Here is a 17,243-nt window from a genome sequence, read left to right on the forward strand (position 1 = left end):
ATAATCAGCCCAGCAAGTTGACATGTATTTCAAAATAGAGAAAATTTGCTAGTTTAATAATAAGTTTTTCACAGGTTGTTTTCTTGAAGCATGAATCACATGATTATTAGCTTAATTTTTTTATGAACATGGTTTATAAATCCTTTGTATTTGATTTCCCAAGTGAAGATAGTTTTTTGTCAAACATATGCCGTATTTCTAATAGTTATCTGTTGATCACAGTGTACTTGAGTTTTACAGTCTAATTGTCCTCAGTCATTTAACTACTAGTGAGTAATTACTTCATCCTGTCATCCACATCTTCTCAAAGGAAAGACTTATCTTATGACCAGGTTGTAGACAGGAATTTTGCCTGTAGTAGCTCTGGTAGACTATCAGGAGAAGTCTCTCTTTAAAGCAATTTAGATTGTCAGTGCAAAGGCAATTTCATATAGACAGCTAATGAAGGTGATCAACCAGACTTTATTATGATATAACAACAAGAGAGAATGCGTGGATAAGCACTTCCTTGAATGTCTCATCATTATATTTAGATGCAATTTTTCTTTGATTTATCTTTGAAAAACACACCCTCTTTCACTGCACAATGGCAAAGAGTTAACTAATGTATATGAAGCATTTGTACAATATTTTTGAAAGAAAAATTTCTTAAATATTGATACCTGTATGGTAGAATCTCTAAAAACAGGAAAAATCAAAATTATCAGTTTAATTGACTATCAGGACAGTTAAGTATAAGTGTGTCTTCAAGTTTTGAGTTAAGCAATTAAATTTTTTAAAGTAAAATGTTTTAAATGTTTTTAAGGTACATTTTATAAATATGTACAAAATGTAGGTCTATTTCATGCTTTATTGACTCAGGTAAAATTTATACTGCATATCTAATGAGATATGCCATCATCGCCAAGAGTTATAACCCCCTAGAATTAAAAAAAAAACTAAACAAAAAACGCTTTAAAGATTATTCACTGTTTGCAAACAAAAAGGGAACCATTACAACTTAATGAAAAAAATTTTATTTTTAAAAATTTTTTCAAATCTGATTCTAATGTGTATTGACTTAACGTATTTCAGTAATTACATGGAAGACCTAAAGGGGGAAAAAATTAACAGTACTCTAGCAGGGTAAAGAATAAAAATCTCTCTTTTTTTCCCCCTAGCTTCTAGTTTGACATGAGGGAAGACCTAACAAAATCCCGTCTGTAAAAACAGCTATAGTACTGTGCTTTGAAAAAAATCTGGCTGCATATAATTCTTAATACATCACCTGATGCTGTTGCCCTTAAGACTTCTAGCAATAGCTATAGGTTCCAACCTGGCACTTCAGGTAATGAAAAATGATGACCAAAAAATGCTTTAAGTTAAGATAAAAGTAAAAATGTATCATATCTTCTGAGATTTCATGAAGCAGATTGTCAGATCAAAATGTTTAGCTTTAAAAAAAAATCTGAAAAAGACTACCATTTTATTGTTCAAATAATTGCACTCAAAAAGATCTAGAAAATGGACTGGGCTGACATTGGTTCTTCCATAAACTCATTTAATATAAAACTCTATATTTTCAGCAAGGATGAATAATTGCAAGGATCTTTTACTCCCTTATCCTCTGGTCTTCTAGTCTATCTTGTGTTACATTTTTGTCTAACTCAGATTCTGAAAAGTTTAATTCCATTTTCTCTTTGATTAAATACCAGTTTCTTAGCTGTGTAGATTTAAAAGGTAATCTGCATTAAATTCTCAAAATCAGTACCAAAAAAATGTATACAGCTTATTCTAATCGCTAACATTTACAAAACTTACACTCCATCAAATTAAAAAAGAATAAAATAAAACTTTTTTTTTAAGTAGTGCATACAAGGCACAAGAGCTTCTTAGTATATTTACTGAAGCTGAACGTTTTGGCATCAACAAACACACCACTTTAGTTTATCTTAAACTCAGTTTCCAAACAGCATGCCATTTAGTTCATGTTGAACTAAATTTCCAAAAGTAGATGATTTTTGTTTGATGATTTGCATAATTTATTCTTTATAGGTAGTTAAGGACCTATATAGTTTAACTGTCATACTTTCGATGAGAAGACAATATAGATGTCAATGGAGGATTAATCTATTGGCCCATCAGGAATTCTTAACAGAAATTCAATATTTTTGCTACATTCGATAAGAAAAATAACCTAAAAAGAGATTTTTAGAAGCCAAACCAGCAAAAGAATATCAAACCAATCTTCATAATTGTTTTATATATTTTCCCCCAATTTTCAGATGATCAGAAGAGATGAAAAATATATTTCTGCTGTAACAGAAATGTATTAGTTCTGACAAAAGTTTTCTAGCCAGTTGAGCTCGAGCCTCAATGATCATACTTCTTTTCCAGCAGGGAACAAAGGCTAGAATTAGACTGAAGTCTGGCAAAAAATGGATGGTGATCTTCCACTGTAGGCCACTTGAAATTTGTAATGAATTCATAGTTATCACAGTTCACTCAGTCTGAGGCTGGATTCACATCAGAGGGAATAAACAAGTCTCATTTGCTTCCTCTAACTTCTCATAGAATAAAGCTTCTTATTATAATGTGACTTGAAATCTTTTAAATCTCAATTATCTTAATAGTCTCAATTTTCTGAATTGGAAAATCAGATGATTAATGGGCTTTTTATGTGATAAATTGTGCTACCCAAATATTTCAGTGAAAACTGGCCCACAAACTTATTCCAAGTTTTTATGATAGAAGATATTTTTGCCCTTGATTCATAAAACATAACTTTTAATATTTAATAGGAATTTGTATTAGTTGAAACAATCTGTATCCTAGATTAAAAATGTATTATGTTTTAAGCAACAGCTTGGAAAGAACTAATCAATTCATTGTCTGTACATCCAGCCCAAGGGAAATGGAACAACTGGCCAGTGGTGCCTTCCTGTGGGAAGCCTCTTCCATCCATCTACAGTATTGATACCTTGAAATGAAACAGAAAACATGAAACTAGTGTGTAAACTATAAAAAAAAAAACAACAAAAAACTAAGCAACTCACTCATTGTTTGCTGCAGTAACATCGCTTGTTCAAAATTAAATGTTTTCGACACTAGAAGGCTAAGTAGATGAGTTCTTGAATACAAACCTCTACATCAATGCTCTCAAACTATAACATGCATCTGCAAGACCAGAGGATCTTGTTAAAATGCAGATTCTGATTCATAGGTCTAGGGCAAGGTCTAAAATTTTGCATTTCTGTTAAGCTCGCAGATGACGCCAGCGTGGCTGGTTTTGGGCCCCAATTTGAGTGGCAGGGTTCCATGTGATTCGTTCTGCATTTGTCTGAGGCCAGTAGCAGTTTAGGAGTGACAACTGAGTTGGAAGGGGGATTTAGGGAAATAATTTTGAAATTTCATGTGCATAGAAGCACAGCATTTTGATTTCTATTGTATAAGAGGGAAGGTTGGAAAGGCTAAATTTAATCTACACTGCGGCACTACTATGGGTTTAGGCACGTTATAACTATCTGGAAACTATACTGAACTAAGAAATATTTCATAAAAAAGCCACAAGTCAATTACTAATGAAGTTCCAAAAGAGAAGAGAATATGAAGATACATTTAGTAATAATAATTAAATTAGGCATATCAATATTAGACAATATTCAATATAAATGTGTATTGAATAGATTGCAAGTCAGAGATATAAAGCAGGAAAAACTATTTTAAAAACTTTTGACAACTATTGTGACTATCTACTAGCTACCTTAGAAAAATTCAGTTTTTTAAAGAAACATTTTACTGTCACTGGTTATGTCAATAGAATGAAAAACATTACATCAGAAAATCATCTTTTTAAGTCAATGCAGTTGATTCACGCTGCCATTTGTTTTTTATGACCACTAATGTCATATATTCAAATGTAACAAAATTAAGTTTCTATGAGATTTTTAACTTCAAAGATGTTATTTTATCACTTATTTACCAAATATTTATTTAGAACCTACTAAGTGTCTGGTACTGTGCAAAGTGTTGAGAATAATGATGAACCAACGCAACACCGGTCTTGTGTCAAAATACTGGGAAATCTACATGACTTATACATGATGTTACTATGTAAACTTGTACAATATTTAACACATATGACCTCATAAACTGTGGTAATTATAACTAATTCAAAATACCTGGAAAAAATCCTGTGAAACTTTATATGCTTTACAGAATTATGTTCTGTAAAATATTTTATTTGTGGTATTGTCTAGTGATTCATATTTGTATATTCATAGTTATGTTTTGAGAATTTGTTTCCAGAAATTTAACATTGTCTCTTTGCTATTTAACCAAATTAAGAAGGTTAAATTTTCACTCTCCTAATCATAGTTATGATCAGTGTGATCTACTATAGCATCATGTACAGTCATCCAAAACCAAAACATTAGTCAACTGGCAAATAGAATTACACAGCTTTTCCTCAAGACCAAACCAAAACCAAACAAATAAAAACCCAGATATCCATGAAGTACTTTGAAACAAATGATTTTGTTTTAGATGCTACTCGCTTGCTACTCTTAAATTTTAGGATTCTAGATTGCAGTTTTGTAAGTAGAGAGTTGTCTTGATAACTTTCATGTTCAACTCTTTATATTGTGTTTATTATAACACTACATACAGTTGTTTGCTTTGTTTAGATATTTATGGCTTTGTTCCAAAGAGGCTCTTTATTGTAGCTTTTGATTGACTGCAGGCTTATAAATAGATTATGTTTTAAAGAAATTGATTCGGAACTACAGGTTTAGAAAAATTATGGTTTAAAGAAAATGATTTGTAACATGTATTATTTTAAGGATGACACATGCTATGGGGTCCTACAGTAACCAAAAATAGGGATGATCTGTGCTAACAAGATATAATTATCTTGTACTTGGAGCCAGTGAGATTCTGCTAATGGAAGGTCAAGGATATGACCACTGTACATCCTGAAGGATAGAATAAAAATAAAAAAATTGCATGAGCCTATGAAATGACAGGATAATTGTTATGTAAAGTTCAATATTTTAGGATCAATCTTTGCCATGTAATGCATTACTATAAAAATGAATTTTATTCATCAACTTATTTCTGTAGCTTATCAAGTTAACCTAAATACTAGCTAATACTGAAGCTAGGTCCATGTCCAGAGGTCTCCAGCATAATTAATGCAATCCCAAAAGTCAGCTAAGGTATCTTCTAATTTGAGTCACTCAAAAATAAATAATAATGTTTATGGAAACTATTTGCCCTAAGAGAACTGGAAAACTGTTAAAAATATAAACACAATAAAGGAAAAACTTATCTTACTTTCATAAAGTATGAATTTACTTTGTTTGAAGAGCTAAGTCTCATTCTCCATGGTTAATGCAGGATTGCTCATACCTTCAAGAGAGAACATAAATTAGCATTTTTTATTGTTGCTTTTGAACAAATAGGCAGAGACTTGTTTACTCATCCAGTCTCCCCAGTATACTTCCAAAGGTGTCTTGTACGTAGCATGGGTGTTTATAAGTTGGTTTCATAGAAACACACACACACACACACACACACAATAGTGTTGGCCACAACCAGTGTCACAAAATGCCCTTTAAAAATAGAGATATACACCTGAGCAAGTAGGGCTTTGAACAAAAAAATGACAGATATGTCGGATCTGGCACTGCTCACATCACCTTAAATCATTGTTTCCTAATTCTTCATCTACCTACCTCATTCTAGTCAAACTAATCTTTGAGCCCTTTCTAATCTCATCCTTCTCAAGTTTCTCTTCCATTTTTTACATCATCCTTTAAACTTTAAGTAGTTTCTCAATTCATCTATCAAAGTAACATAAAAATTAATCTAACATGACAAATAATTAACAGCACATATAAACCAAGAAATCTCTTTTATGTTAATATAGAACTATAACATGAAACATGAATCCCTTCTGAAAGAAAGGGAGCTCTTTGTCTTTTCATCACCCAAAAATTGACCCCAAACTATGCATCACTTCTTTGCCTCTAAGGAAGCTGATGGATTCAAGGGGAAAACAGGTGTCATCAATTTTTGTTTATTAGGTAATGCCTAGGCCTTCCCACAGACTGGAAAATGGAATGGCAGGTTTGAAGGTGAAGAGAAACCAAATTATGAATATGCAAATGATGGGAATCTTCGGAGGGTAAATATATTCTTTAAGAACGAGACTCTAAAGAAAGCCTATATTTTAGAAGAACATGACTCATTATATATCAAATAAATGACCTTAGAATTTTTACTCAGGACTATCCATTTGTTTTTCACCATCACTAAATCTCAAAGACATTTCAAATAAATCAGTAAACGCTTTAAAGTGCAGTGAGCCAAAGTTAGGCAGCACTAGGATAAAGTTTAAAGAAAAGACTAGAAATGAAGGAGAAAGGTTTGAGGAATTAAATTAGTCAACCTGGAGATTTTCTGGCTAATAGTGCCTTAATCATAGGTGTATGGTTTGTAGTCATTTATAGGGACACCACACATATATACTCAGTCCTGCATGTATGATCACATTGTTTTGTTTTAATCCTTACCAACCCTGAGAAATAAGTAGTATTTTAAATATAAGGAAGCTAAGTCTAAAAGAGATTAGGTAACTTAATAAATATCACACACTGATTAGGTGTCCAAATTAGGATTTGAAATCAGGTCTCCCTGACTTCAGAGCCTTGTTTTTTCTTCGTCAATAAACTATATTGACTGAAGTAATCAAAAGATTAAAATCAAAAATAACAAGAGAAATCTGGGTGAGATATGAAGAAATAACAGGTAGGTAAGATATGGTAATTATGCAATCACTTTATTTCAGCATTTTGAAATTAGATAGAAATCTTAGAGTAAAAGAACTACATAATTTGAGGGGCCGGCCCCATGGCTTAGTGGTTAAGTGCGTGCCCCCCGCTACTGGCGGCCCGGGTTCGGATCCTGGGCGCGCACCGATGCACCGCTTCTCCAGCCATGCTGAGGTGGTGTCCCACATACAGCAACTAGAAGGATGTGCAGCTATGGCATACGACTATCTACTGGGGCTTTGGAGAAAAAAAAGGAGGAGGACTGGCAATAGATGTTAGCTCAGAGCCAGTCTTCCTCAGCAAAAAGAGGAGGATTAGCATTATGTTAGCTCAGGGCTGACCTTCCTCACACACACACAAAAAAAACTACATAATTTGAGATCCTTTTCTGCAGATATTTTCCAACCTTTTGTCTGAATTGATTGCAATTTTTCCATTTAAAAAATACATATTTTGAGTTTATTTCTATCGTTTTACCTAATATGCAATAATAATGATTTGGTTCTTTAAACTGGAAAAAAAAGCAATGTAGATCTATCTTTCACAAAATGATTTTCTACAGCTAACAGACATTAATCAAAGTACTTCACAAATAGAAGTTCCTGAAAATAATTCTAAATTTACACTGGGAGTCCGACACCAAAGCAACAAAAATAGGTAATATAATGGAATTTTTTTCACCACTTTCACCTTTTAAAAATAAAATATATCAAAATAGCCAAACAAGCACACCCTTACCAGTTTTATCTTTTCCTGGGTTTGTGCAGCTCTCTGTCCAAGATTGAGAATCAGTAAGAAGGTGGCTCTGGGACTCTCTCAAAGGCTTTGCAGGAAACTGATGGTTTTCAGGACTGAATAACAATAATTATCATCATAATCATCATAGTAACTCTTGATAGTATTGAGTGTTTCTCAAAGTATGGAACTGAAATCCCTTGTGGTGCAAGACAATTGTAGGAGTTACACAGGAGAATTTGGGGAATACGAGAACAAGGCATTAAATCATACTCAAAACGAGGAAAGTTTTCTCTCTCCAGTTCTCTTTTCATTCTGTCTTCTACACTAAGATGACAATCGCTGACTTTGGCAAATCTCCATTTTTAATACAGAGAATAGGACTCAGCTTCAGACTTTCGCAGGTAAGGGAATCTAGTTAGAACTTGGTATTTTATTATCAAATTCATTTTTTAAAGTTATATTCTATTTATGGTAAACTATACCAGTGTCTCATTTATGACAGTGATACAAAGTTTGGTTCAAAAATAAATTTAAGTGCCCATTTAAATAAATATATTAAAGAAAATTATTAACTTTGTAAGTGGTATGTGGATATGGAAAAAAATATATGAAGGTGATGGCAGAAAGACAAGTTTGAGAAAACGCGCTTAGTGTTTCTAAGGTGGCCCAACTGGTCTTGAACAAAGAATTCTCTATCTTCCTCTAGAAAACTGAAACAACAGATGTGAGCATTATCTTGCAGGAATGCTGAAAACATCTAACATTATCAGGTCTTACAAACCTGATGTTTAATTTGGGAAATGAATAGCCTTAAAAGAAGAATTTAAGCTTTAAAATTTAACTGGACATGCCACATATCAACATATTGGATAGTATGAAAAGATATACATAAATTAAAATAATATTTCACTTAGATAGAAAAAAATATTGGCATAGAAACTATTAGTGCAGTTTTAGAACACCCTGTAGTAGTAATTATACTAATGTTCAAGAGAAAGAAAAATCACTCAAAATTTTTCCAAGATTAATTTCACATATTTTAGTTGACTATAACTATTTTTTTTAAGAATACGCTTTTGCTCCTCAATAATTACCGCATATCTAAAATTTGAGAACATTTCAATTTTGTGCAACCCTTATTAAAATTTTGGAGGTAAATCTTAAAAAAAAAAAAAGTCTCCTATTCATATGAAAAATCTCTTTTATTCTAATTCTTATTATTCCTCAGGAAAGGGACCATATACCAGGTACAGCATACTACCTAGGTCCTGGTTTAGGGACTCCTTGCAGATTCATTACTGCTAACAGGACTCTAACCAGTGCAAAGATCCATTCATTCAACAACATTCACTAAGTACCTATTACATCAATGAATAAAGTCTCTGATCTCAAGGAAATTTCATTGTAACTGAGGAAGAATAATAATACAGAAACGGGGGCCGGCCCAGTGGTGCAAACGCTTAAGTGCGCGCGCTCCGCTGTGGCTGCCCGGGGTTCGCCGGTTCAGATCCCGGGAGCACACCAACGCACCGCTTGTTAAGCCATGCTGTGGTGGTGTCCCATATAAAGCAGAGGAAGATGGGCATGGATGTTAGCCCAGGGCAAGTCTTCCTCAGCAAAAAAGAGGAGGATTGGCATCGATGTTAGCTCAGGGCTGGTCTTCCCCACAAAAAAGAAAGAAAGAAAGAAATGAACAAATATATAATAAGTCAGGTGACAGTAAGAGCTATGACAATAGAAAAAGACAGTGCAAGGGAAATGGAGGAGCAGGTTACTATCTTACACAGGGTTTTCAAAGGTGGCCTCTACCGTGAAGTTGCACTTGAGCAGAAAGTGAATGAAGAGAAGGTATAAGACCACTGAGATACCTGGAGGAAGAACAGTGAGGAGAGGAATTGGCAAGTGCAAAGGCACTGAATAAGGGACATGCTTGGTATGTCTGAGGACCAGCAAGATCTGTATGTCAGGACTGTGAGTGATGGGAGGGTGGTAATGGATGACATCAGAGGTGACAGCGACCAGACGAGACAGGACAAGGTAAGGACATTCATTAGCTTTTATTCCGAGTAAGATGGGAAACCAATGGAGGGTTTTGAGCAGAAGAGTGACACAATCTCATTTATGTTTTAAAAGGATAACTCTGACTTCTCAATGGAGAACAGACTGGAGTAGGGCAAAAATAGATTCAGAAAGATCAGTAAGGAAGGTATTAAAATACTCCATGTGAGAAATGATGGCTTGGACCAGGAAAGCAGCCATGGAGGTGGTAAGAAAGTATGCAGATTATAGACATATTTTGAGGAGGCATCTGACAGGATTTGCAAAAGGAGTAAATACAAAGTCATTGAAAGAAAGGAATCTAGGATGACTCCAAAGTTTCTGGCCTGAGACCTGGGAGAATGGAGGTTACCTATACTGATATATGGAAGAATGGAGGAGAATCATGTTTAGGGGGGAGGAGAGGGTGTAGATGGCTGGGAAACAAGAGTTCTGCTTTGCAGCTGTTCAGCTGGAGATGACTTTTAGACACTTAGTAGGAATGTTGAGCACACCGTCAGATATAACACTCCAGAGTGAAGAGGAGAGAGCAAGAGTCATAGAAATTTTACATGGGCTAATCAGGGGAAATTATAGAATTCTGTAGAAGAGACTTTAGCTGTCAAAATCCAATCTCAACATTTAAAGGAAAGGGAAGAGAAACCTAGAGAGATTACTTGACCTCTTCAAGATCACCTAGCTGGGTAACTGCCAGAACTAGGATGTCTCCCAATGCCCATAGTACACCTGGTAGGAGAGTTACTCTCTCTAAAACCCAAATCGTCTTCAACTACAAAAACCACTTAACAAGGGTAAAAAACATTACTGAAGACTACTGTTAAATTATAAAAGCTTGAAAACATATTCTAAATAATATTAAAACTAGATTTTTTGCACCAAGGTATATGAAAAAAAAATTAACATGTAAGACTGGTGCCTTTGAATGTCCCTGTGAAACACATCAGAATGGCTTCCTCATTAACTGGTAGAGTCTGGTCTGTACACGGCTCATGCTAGGGATAGGGTGGCAAACAGGTTTCATCTTATGACAATTTAAAATGATTTTGGAATGGCTGCCAGGATCACTGCCTTGAGAAGGATTCTCGGGTCACACCAGGCTCCACAGGAGAAAGTACTGTGATCAATAAGAAATATGCACTAGACAGGAAGGGTGTAGAGAAAGGTGCTGTGTACATTCCAGCAACTAAGAGAATTTCTAAAATTTAACTAAGAATGACATTATGCTTATGCTTTTGTATTGGCTTTCATTTAAAAATTAGAGGATGGTCATATCCAAATAAATCTGTCTTAAAGATGTAAAAAATTAGTGTTTCAAACTTAAAAATTCATATATAGCATTTAAAAAGTTTAAGTAGTTTTGCCTTTGGCCAGTTGGTAGCACCGTCAGAATCAAATTTCAGGTCTTCCTCAAATTCTTGATCGACTGGAATCAAAATAGACTTAAAGCAGGGGCAAAGATCTCCGGACAATGAATTTCCAAGACCCTTTCCCTTCTCTCTCCACACAAGTGGCTCAGGTAATGCTTAGAGGTCTTTAAAGAGTATCAAGAATATGGTGCACATTGCTAATGGAACTGTCAAGCAGGTGTCTGGGATTCCATTTGATCTCCAAAGCCCTGATCCAGGAAAGTTCTTCTGGTCTCTTTATAACAGTTACCACAGAGAGGAAGGACCCAGAGTGTCAGAGGGAGAGTCTACCCTGTCTGCTTGCCTGGTCACTAGGGGAGCTAATCTGGACTTACACTTTTTTCTTTTAAGCACTACATTTTAAAATTCATAATATATTTCAGTCAAGCAAAATGTATAGAGAACTAACACCTGTCTACCCACCACCCAGATCATTAGCAGAATTTTACAAGTATAATTGAAGCTCCTATGTACTCCTCCCCAATTATACTTTCCTCCTTTCCTCATTCCAAGTAGAAATCACTGTACAAATTATCTTATGTTCTTAAATATTTTTCAAAGGAACATATAACCAAAGGACACAAGAGAATAAAATATATTATTTGAAAGTAAAATATAAAAAAAAATACGAGATTACTTTTTAGATGTTGAATTCAATCCTGCAGGAGTAGATGGTTGTTCTGGATCCTGGTTAACAAGGCAAGTTGGAAAGGAACAGCCATCACCTAGACTATAATTAGAATAAAAAGTTACAATTGAGCAGTAAAAAAGACAACAGAGTGAAACTCTGTCACAGTGCTGAGGTCTGTGAGCAGAAGATAGTTACATTATGGACAGAATATGTATATCAGACATCTGGCTTCAATACAGGATGTTTATACAGATGAGTCAACTTATTTCCACACTGATACAACAGTGAATCATGAAATAATACTTTAAAAAATAGGAGTTCCTATGCAAAATTATAGAGTTCTTTTGTTGGGTTACTTCCATTAGTTTAAAACGTGAAAATTTTCACAACAAAGTACCTTGAAAAAATGGGTAGCAACCAGTACCTCTTCTCATCACCAAAAACTTGTCGCATGTTTTTACCGAAACCCAAGCTGAAGCCATTCTTATCTGTTCCGTATCGAAATACTGGACTTCTAAATGCCTCTACAAAAGATGGCAGAGCAATCATGTGAGTAAAGAACATATCAATCTAGTAACCCCTATATTTAGAAATGATTGAATTAAATGAGGAAACTCTGAAAATCAGTGGCTAGCCTCCTGTGAGTACTTATGCACCTTTCCACAGCCCTGCAATATAGATTGCCTATTCTGTTTTAAAATAATCATAAGATATAATTATATCTATTTTAATTTTTAAGGAACCCTTTCATTATTACAGCAGCACACGTGCATTGTAGAATATTAGAAAATACAAATAAGCAAATAAATTAAAAGTTTACATCGCCTAGATCTTTATTAGATAGATGGATGACTGGATGGATATAGATATAGATAGATACAGATCTATATAGTTTTTTTTAACCAAAGTAAGACTGTATTTAAACATTCTACAACCTGCTTTTTTCAGTCCATAAACCACATTTTCCAATTTCATTAAAATTTTATCTCATCCAATCATAAATTTTTTCCAGCTGACCAAAAATGTACTTGACAGCTGTTTTGTACAAACCAGGATCCAACGCAGAACCATACATTGTATCTGGTTATGCCTACTCTGCATATGAATGTTGAGGTTCAGAGGTACTTGCCCAAGATGACACAAAAAGTAAATGACTTCGTTCAGTGGAACCTGTTCAGTTGAACCTTGTTCAGTTGAACCTGAACAAGGTCATCAGTACTCCTTCCATTATACTACATTTTATTCTTAAATAATGCTGGGATGCAAAATCTAAAATTTTATCTTTGGAATATGAACAAACACTGAAGTATAATGATTTTTGTCCATCATTTAAAAAAAATCTAACTAGCAGAGTCAAGATATTATGAAAAATGTGGCAATTTCCAAGATCCTTAGAATTTGTCACCCTAGGTTATATAGCTTTTTATAAAACATTTTTATAATTATAGGACTATATTGTCCAGAAGAAGTTGTTTCAGTGTTACAAGTGAAATCTAGAGGTTTCTAGAATTAGCTTCTAGAAACAATTCATTTACTTTTGAAGAATTATAATTTAATTGCTCAATATATAATTGAAATAAGATACTTGGTTTAGAAATTATTTTACTATACCAATATTTTTACCCTAACAATATTGCTGTAATAAGATTTCACTTGAATATTAAAAATTAACATTCATTGACTATATACCACAATTAATCTTCACTTACTATTATAATAATAGAATCTCATAGCTTGAAGTGTCCTTTGAGATCACAAGGATTTATAAGTCCTGGTTGCATTCCCAAACTCCTATTCCTAGTCTAGAAGACTCAACTTAATCCCTGCTTACTTCTCAAACTTCATGGTATATTTTTCGTTCTTTAGCTTTCTATGCTCCAGCCACACGGATAGTTTCTCAAACATCTCTAGGTCTCTTCCTGTAGGGCTTTTTTTTTTTTTTATTGAGGTGAAATTCACAGAACATAAAATTAGCCATTTCCAAGTGCAGAATTCAGTGGCAGTTAGTACATTCAGTTTTGTGCAACTACCAGCTACATCAAGTTCCAAAATATTTTCATCACCCTAAAAGAAACCCTATACTCATTAAGCAGTCACTCTCCATTCCCCCTTCTCCCCATCCCCTGGAAACCACCCATATGCTTCCTTTCTCTACGGATTTACCTATTCCAAATAGTTCATATAAATATTATTATATAATACGTAACCTTTTATATTTGGCTTCTTTTACTTAACTTGTTTTTGAGGTTCAAACATGTTGTAGCATATATCAGTACTTTTATTTCTTTTTATGGCTGAATAATATTCCATTTTACAGATATACCATATTTTCTCTATCCATTCATCCTTTGACAGGCATTTGGGTTGTTTCTACTTTTTGGCTATTGTGACTAGTGCTGCCATGAGCATAGAGGTACAAGTATTTGTTGAGTCCTTGTTTTCAATTCTTTGGGGTCTATACCTAGGAGTGGAATTGCTGGGTCATATGCTAATTCTATATTTAACTTTTTGAGGAATTGCCAAACTGTTTTCACAGTGGCTGCACCATTTTATATTCCCACCAGCAACGTGTGAGGGTTCCAATTTCTCCACATCCTTATACTTGTTTTGTTTTTTTGATTACAGACATCCTAGTGGATGTGAAGGGGTACCTCACTGAGGTTTTGATTTGTATTTCCCAAAATGACTAATGATGTTGAGCACATTTCTACATGCTTGTTGGCCATTTGTACATTTTCTTTGGAGAAATGTCTATTTAAATGTCTTTTCAGATCCCTGGCCAATTTTTAAATTGGGCTGTTTGCCTTTTTGTTGTTGAGTTGTAAGATTTATTTGTATATTCTGGATACTAGGCCCCTAACAAATATATGATTTGTTATATATATATGAGAATATATGAGAATTTATTCTCATTCTGTAGGTCATCTTTTTACTTTTTTTGAGAATGTCCTTTAATGCACAAGTGTTTTTAATTTTGATAGTGTCCAATTTATCTATTTTTTCTTTTGTTGCTTATGCTTTTGGTGTTATAGCTAAGAATTCATTGCCATATTCAAGGTCTTGAAAATTTATCCCAATGTTTCTTTGTAAGAGTAGACCATTTTGAGATCATTTTTGTATATGGTGTGCAGTAGGGGTCCAATTTCATTCTTTTGCATGTGGATAGCCAGTTGTCCCAGCACCATTTGTTATGGACACTATTCTTTCCCCATTGAATGGTCTTGGTACCCTTGTAGAAAATCAATTGACCAAAGACGTATAAGTTTATTTCTGGACTCTCAATTCTATTCCATTGGTCTATACCTCTATCCTTATGCCAGTACCACACTGTTTTGATCACTGGAGATTTGTAGCAAGTTTTGAAAACAGGAAGAACTTTGTTTTATTTTTTAGTGGATATTGTTATCACTATTTGGGGCGCCTTGAAATTTCATATGAATTTGAGAATCAGCTTTTAGGTCACTGAAATTGTCATAGGGATTGTACTAAACCTGTAAATCACCTTGGGTAGTTTTGACATCTTATCAATATTAAGTCTTCTAGTCCACGAACAGGGGAAGTCTTACCATTTACTTAAGCCTCTAATTTCCTTCAGCAATGCCTTGCAGTGTCAGTGCACTAGGGTTGCATCTCCTTGGTTAAATTTATTCCTAGGTATTTTATTTGGATGCTTTTGTAAATGGAATTGTTTTCTTAATTTCCTTTTTGGGTGGTTCACTGTTAAAGTATAGACCTACAACTAATTTTTTGCATATTGATCTTGTGTCATGTAACTTTGCAGACTTTGTTTATTAGCTCTAATAGTTTTTCTTGTGGATATTTTAAGGTTTTCTATATATAAGATCATGTCATCTGCAAAAAAGGATAGTTTTACTCCTTCCTTTCCAATATGGATGCCTTTATTTCTTTTTCTTGACTAATTCCTCTGGCTAGAATTTCCAGTACAGTGTTGAATAGCAGTAGTGAAAGGGGGCATCCTTGTTTTGTTCCTGATCTTAGGGGGAAGGTTTTGTTTTTCACCACTGAGTATCATATTAGCTGTGGATTTCTCACACAGCCCTTTATCAGGCTGAGGAAGTTCCCTTCTATTCCTAGCTTGTTAAGTGTTTTTATCACGAAAGGGTGTATTTTGTCAAATAGTTTTTCTGTATCAGTTGAGATGATCATGTGTTTTTTTTTCTTCATTCTATTAATGTGGTATATTAACTATTGATTGATTTTTGTATACTGAACCACCTTTGCATTCCTGGGAGAAATCCTACTTGGTCATAGTATATAATCCTTTTAATATGCTGCTGGATTTGACTTGCTGGTATTTTACTGACGATTTTTGGCATTTATATTCATAAGGGTTATTGGTCGGTAGTTTTCTTTTCTTGTGATGTCTTTGTCTGGCTTTGGTATTAGGACAATGCTGGCCTCATAGGATGAGTTAGAAAGTGTTTCCTTCTCTTCTAATTTTTGGCAGAGTTTGAGAAGAACTGGTGTTAATTCTTCTTAAGTGTTTGGTAGAATTCACCAGTGAAGCCATCTGGTCCTGGGCTTTTGTCGGAAGGTTTCTGATTATTGAATCAATCTCCTTACTTATTATAGGTCTATTCAGGTTTTTTATTTCTTCTTGAGTTGGATTGGTGGTTTCTGTGTTTCTAGGAATTTGTCCATTTCATCTAGGTTACCTAATGTTTTGATGTACAATTGTTCACGGTATTCTCGTATAATCCTTTTTATTTCTGTAAAGTCGCTGGTCATGCCCTCACTTTCATTTCTGATTTTCATGATTTGATTATTCTCTCTTTTTTTCTTTCTAGCTAAAGGCTTGTCCAATTTGTTGATATTTTCAAAGAATCAATTATTGATTTCATTGATCTATTTTTAAAATTTTCTGTTTCCATTATCTCCTCTCTAATCTTTATTTCCAAACTTTTCTGGTTTGGGATTTACTTTGCTCTTCTTTTTGTAGTTCCTTAAGGTGTAAAGTTATTGATTTGAGATATTTCTTCCTTTTTATGTAAGCATTTATAGCCATACATTTCCCACTAAGCACTGCTTTTCCTGCATCTCATCTCTGTAGGGCTCTTTTTTTTTTTTTTATAATTTTATTTATTTATTTATTTCTCCCCCCAAAGCCCCAGTAGATAGTTGTATGTCATAGCTGCACATCCTTCTAGTTGCTGTATGTGGGACGCGGCCTCAGCATGGCCGGAGAAGCGGTGCGTCGGTGCGCGCCCGGGATCCGAACCCGGGCCACCAGCAGTGGAGCGCGCGCACTTAACCGCTAAGCCACGGGGCCGGCCCTCTGTAGGGCTTTTGAACATACTATTTTCTCTGCCTGAGATGTTCTGGCTCTTTCCATGACTGACTTCTTAGGTCAAATACTTTTTGTTTTGGTAAGCTCTTCCCCGACTATTTTATCAAAATAGGTTCCCTTCTACCATCCCCAGCCCTTGATTCATACCTCAGCATCCTGTCTGTTTCCTTTAAAGCACTTTGTGTTTTGTAATTACTTTTATGTTTGGTTATTGATTTTCTGTGCCCTTCACTAGCCTATTTTTCCCTTGCTCACCACCGTATATACACAATGCTTTACACACAATGGAC

General features: G+C 34.5%; 1 protein-coding gene across 1 annotated transcript in view; it reads right to left on the reverse strand.

Annotated features, from left to right (window-relative positions):
• Nucleotides 1-442: 442 nt before the first annotated feature.
• ZDHHC2 (zDHHC palmitoyltransferase 2) overlaps nt 443-17,243 on the reverse strand; it is a 66,703-nt gene continuing 49,902 nt past the window's right edge. Inside the window, exons 9-13 of the mRNA XM_087418448.1 lie at nt 12,043-12,169; nt 11,652-11,744; nt 7,551-7,663; nt 5,314-5,388; nt 443-2,959 (exon numbers count right to left, since the gene is read on the reverse strand). Coding sequence (XP_087274574.1) covers nt 5,348-5,388; nt 7,551-7,663; nt 11,652-11,744; nt 12,043-12,169 — 374 coding nt within the window. The 3' untranslated portion in view covers nt 443-2,959; nt 5,314-5,347. The remainder of the gene's footprint in view (nt 2,960-5,313; nt 5,389-7,550; nt 7,664-11,651; nt 11,745-12,042; nt 12,170-17,243) is intronic.

The sequence above is a fragment of the Ceratotherium simum genome, chromosome 28 (assembly GCF_057802395.1).
Source record: "Ceratotherium simum simum isolate JZ-2026a chromosome 28, ASM5780239v1, whole genome shotgun sequence".
Lineage (NCBI taxonomy): Eukaryota > Metazoa > Chordata > Mammalia > Perissodactyla > Rhinocerotidae > Ceratotherium > Ceratotherium simum.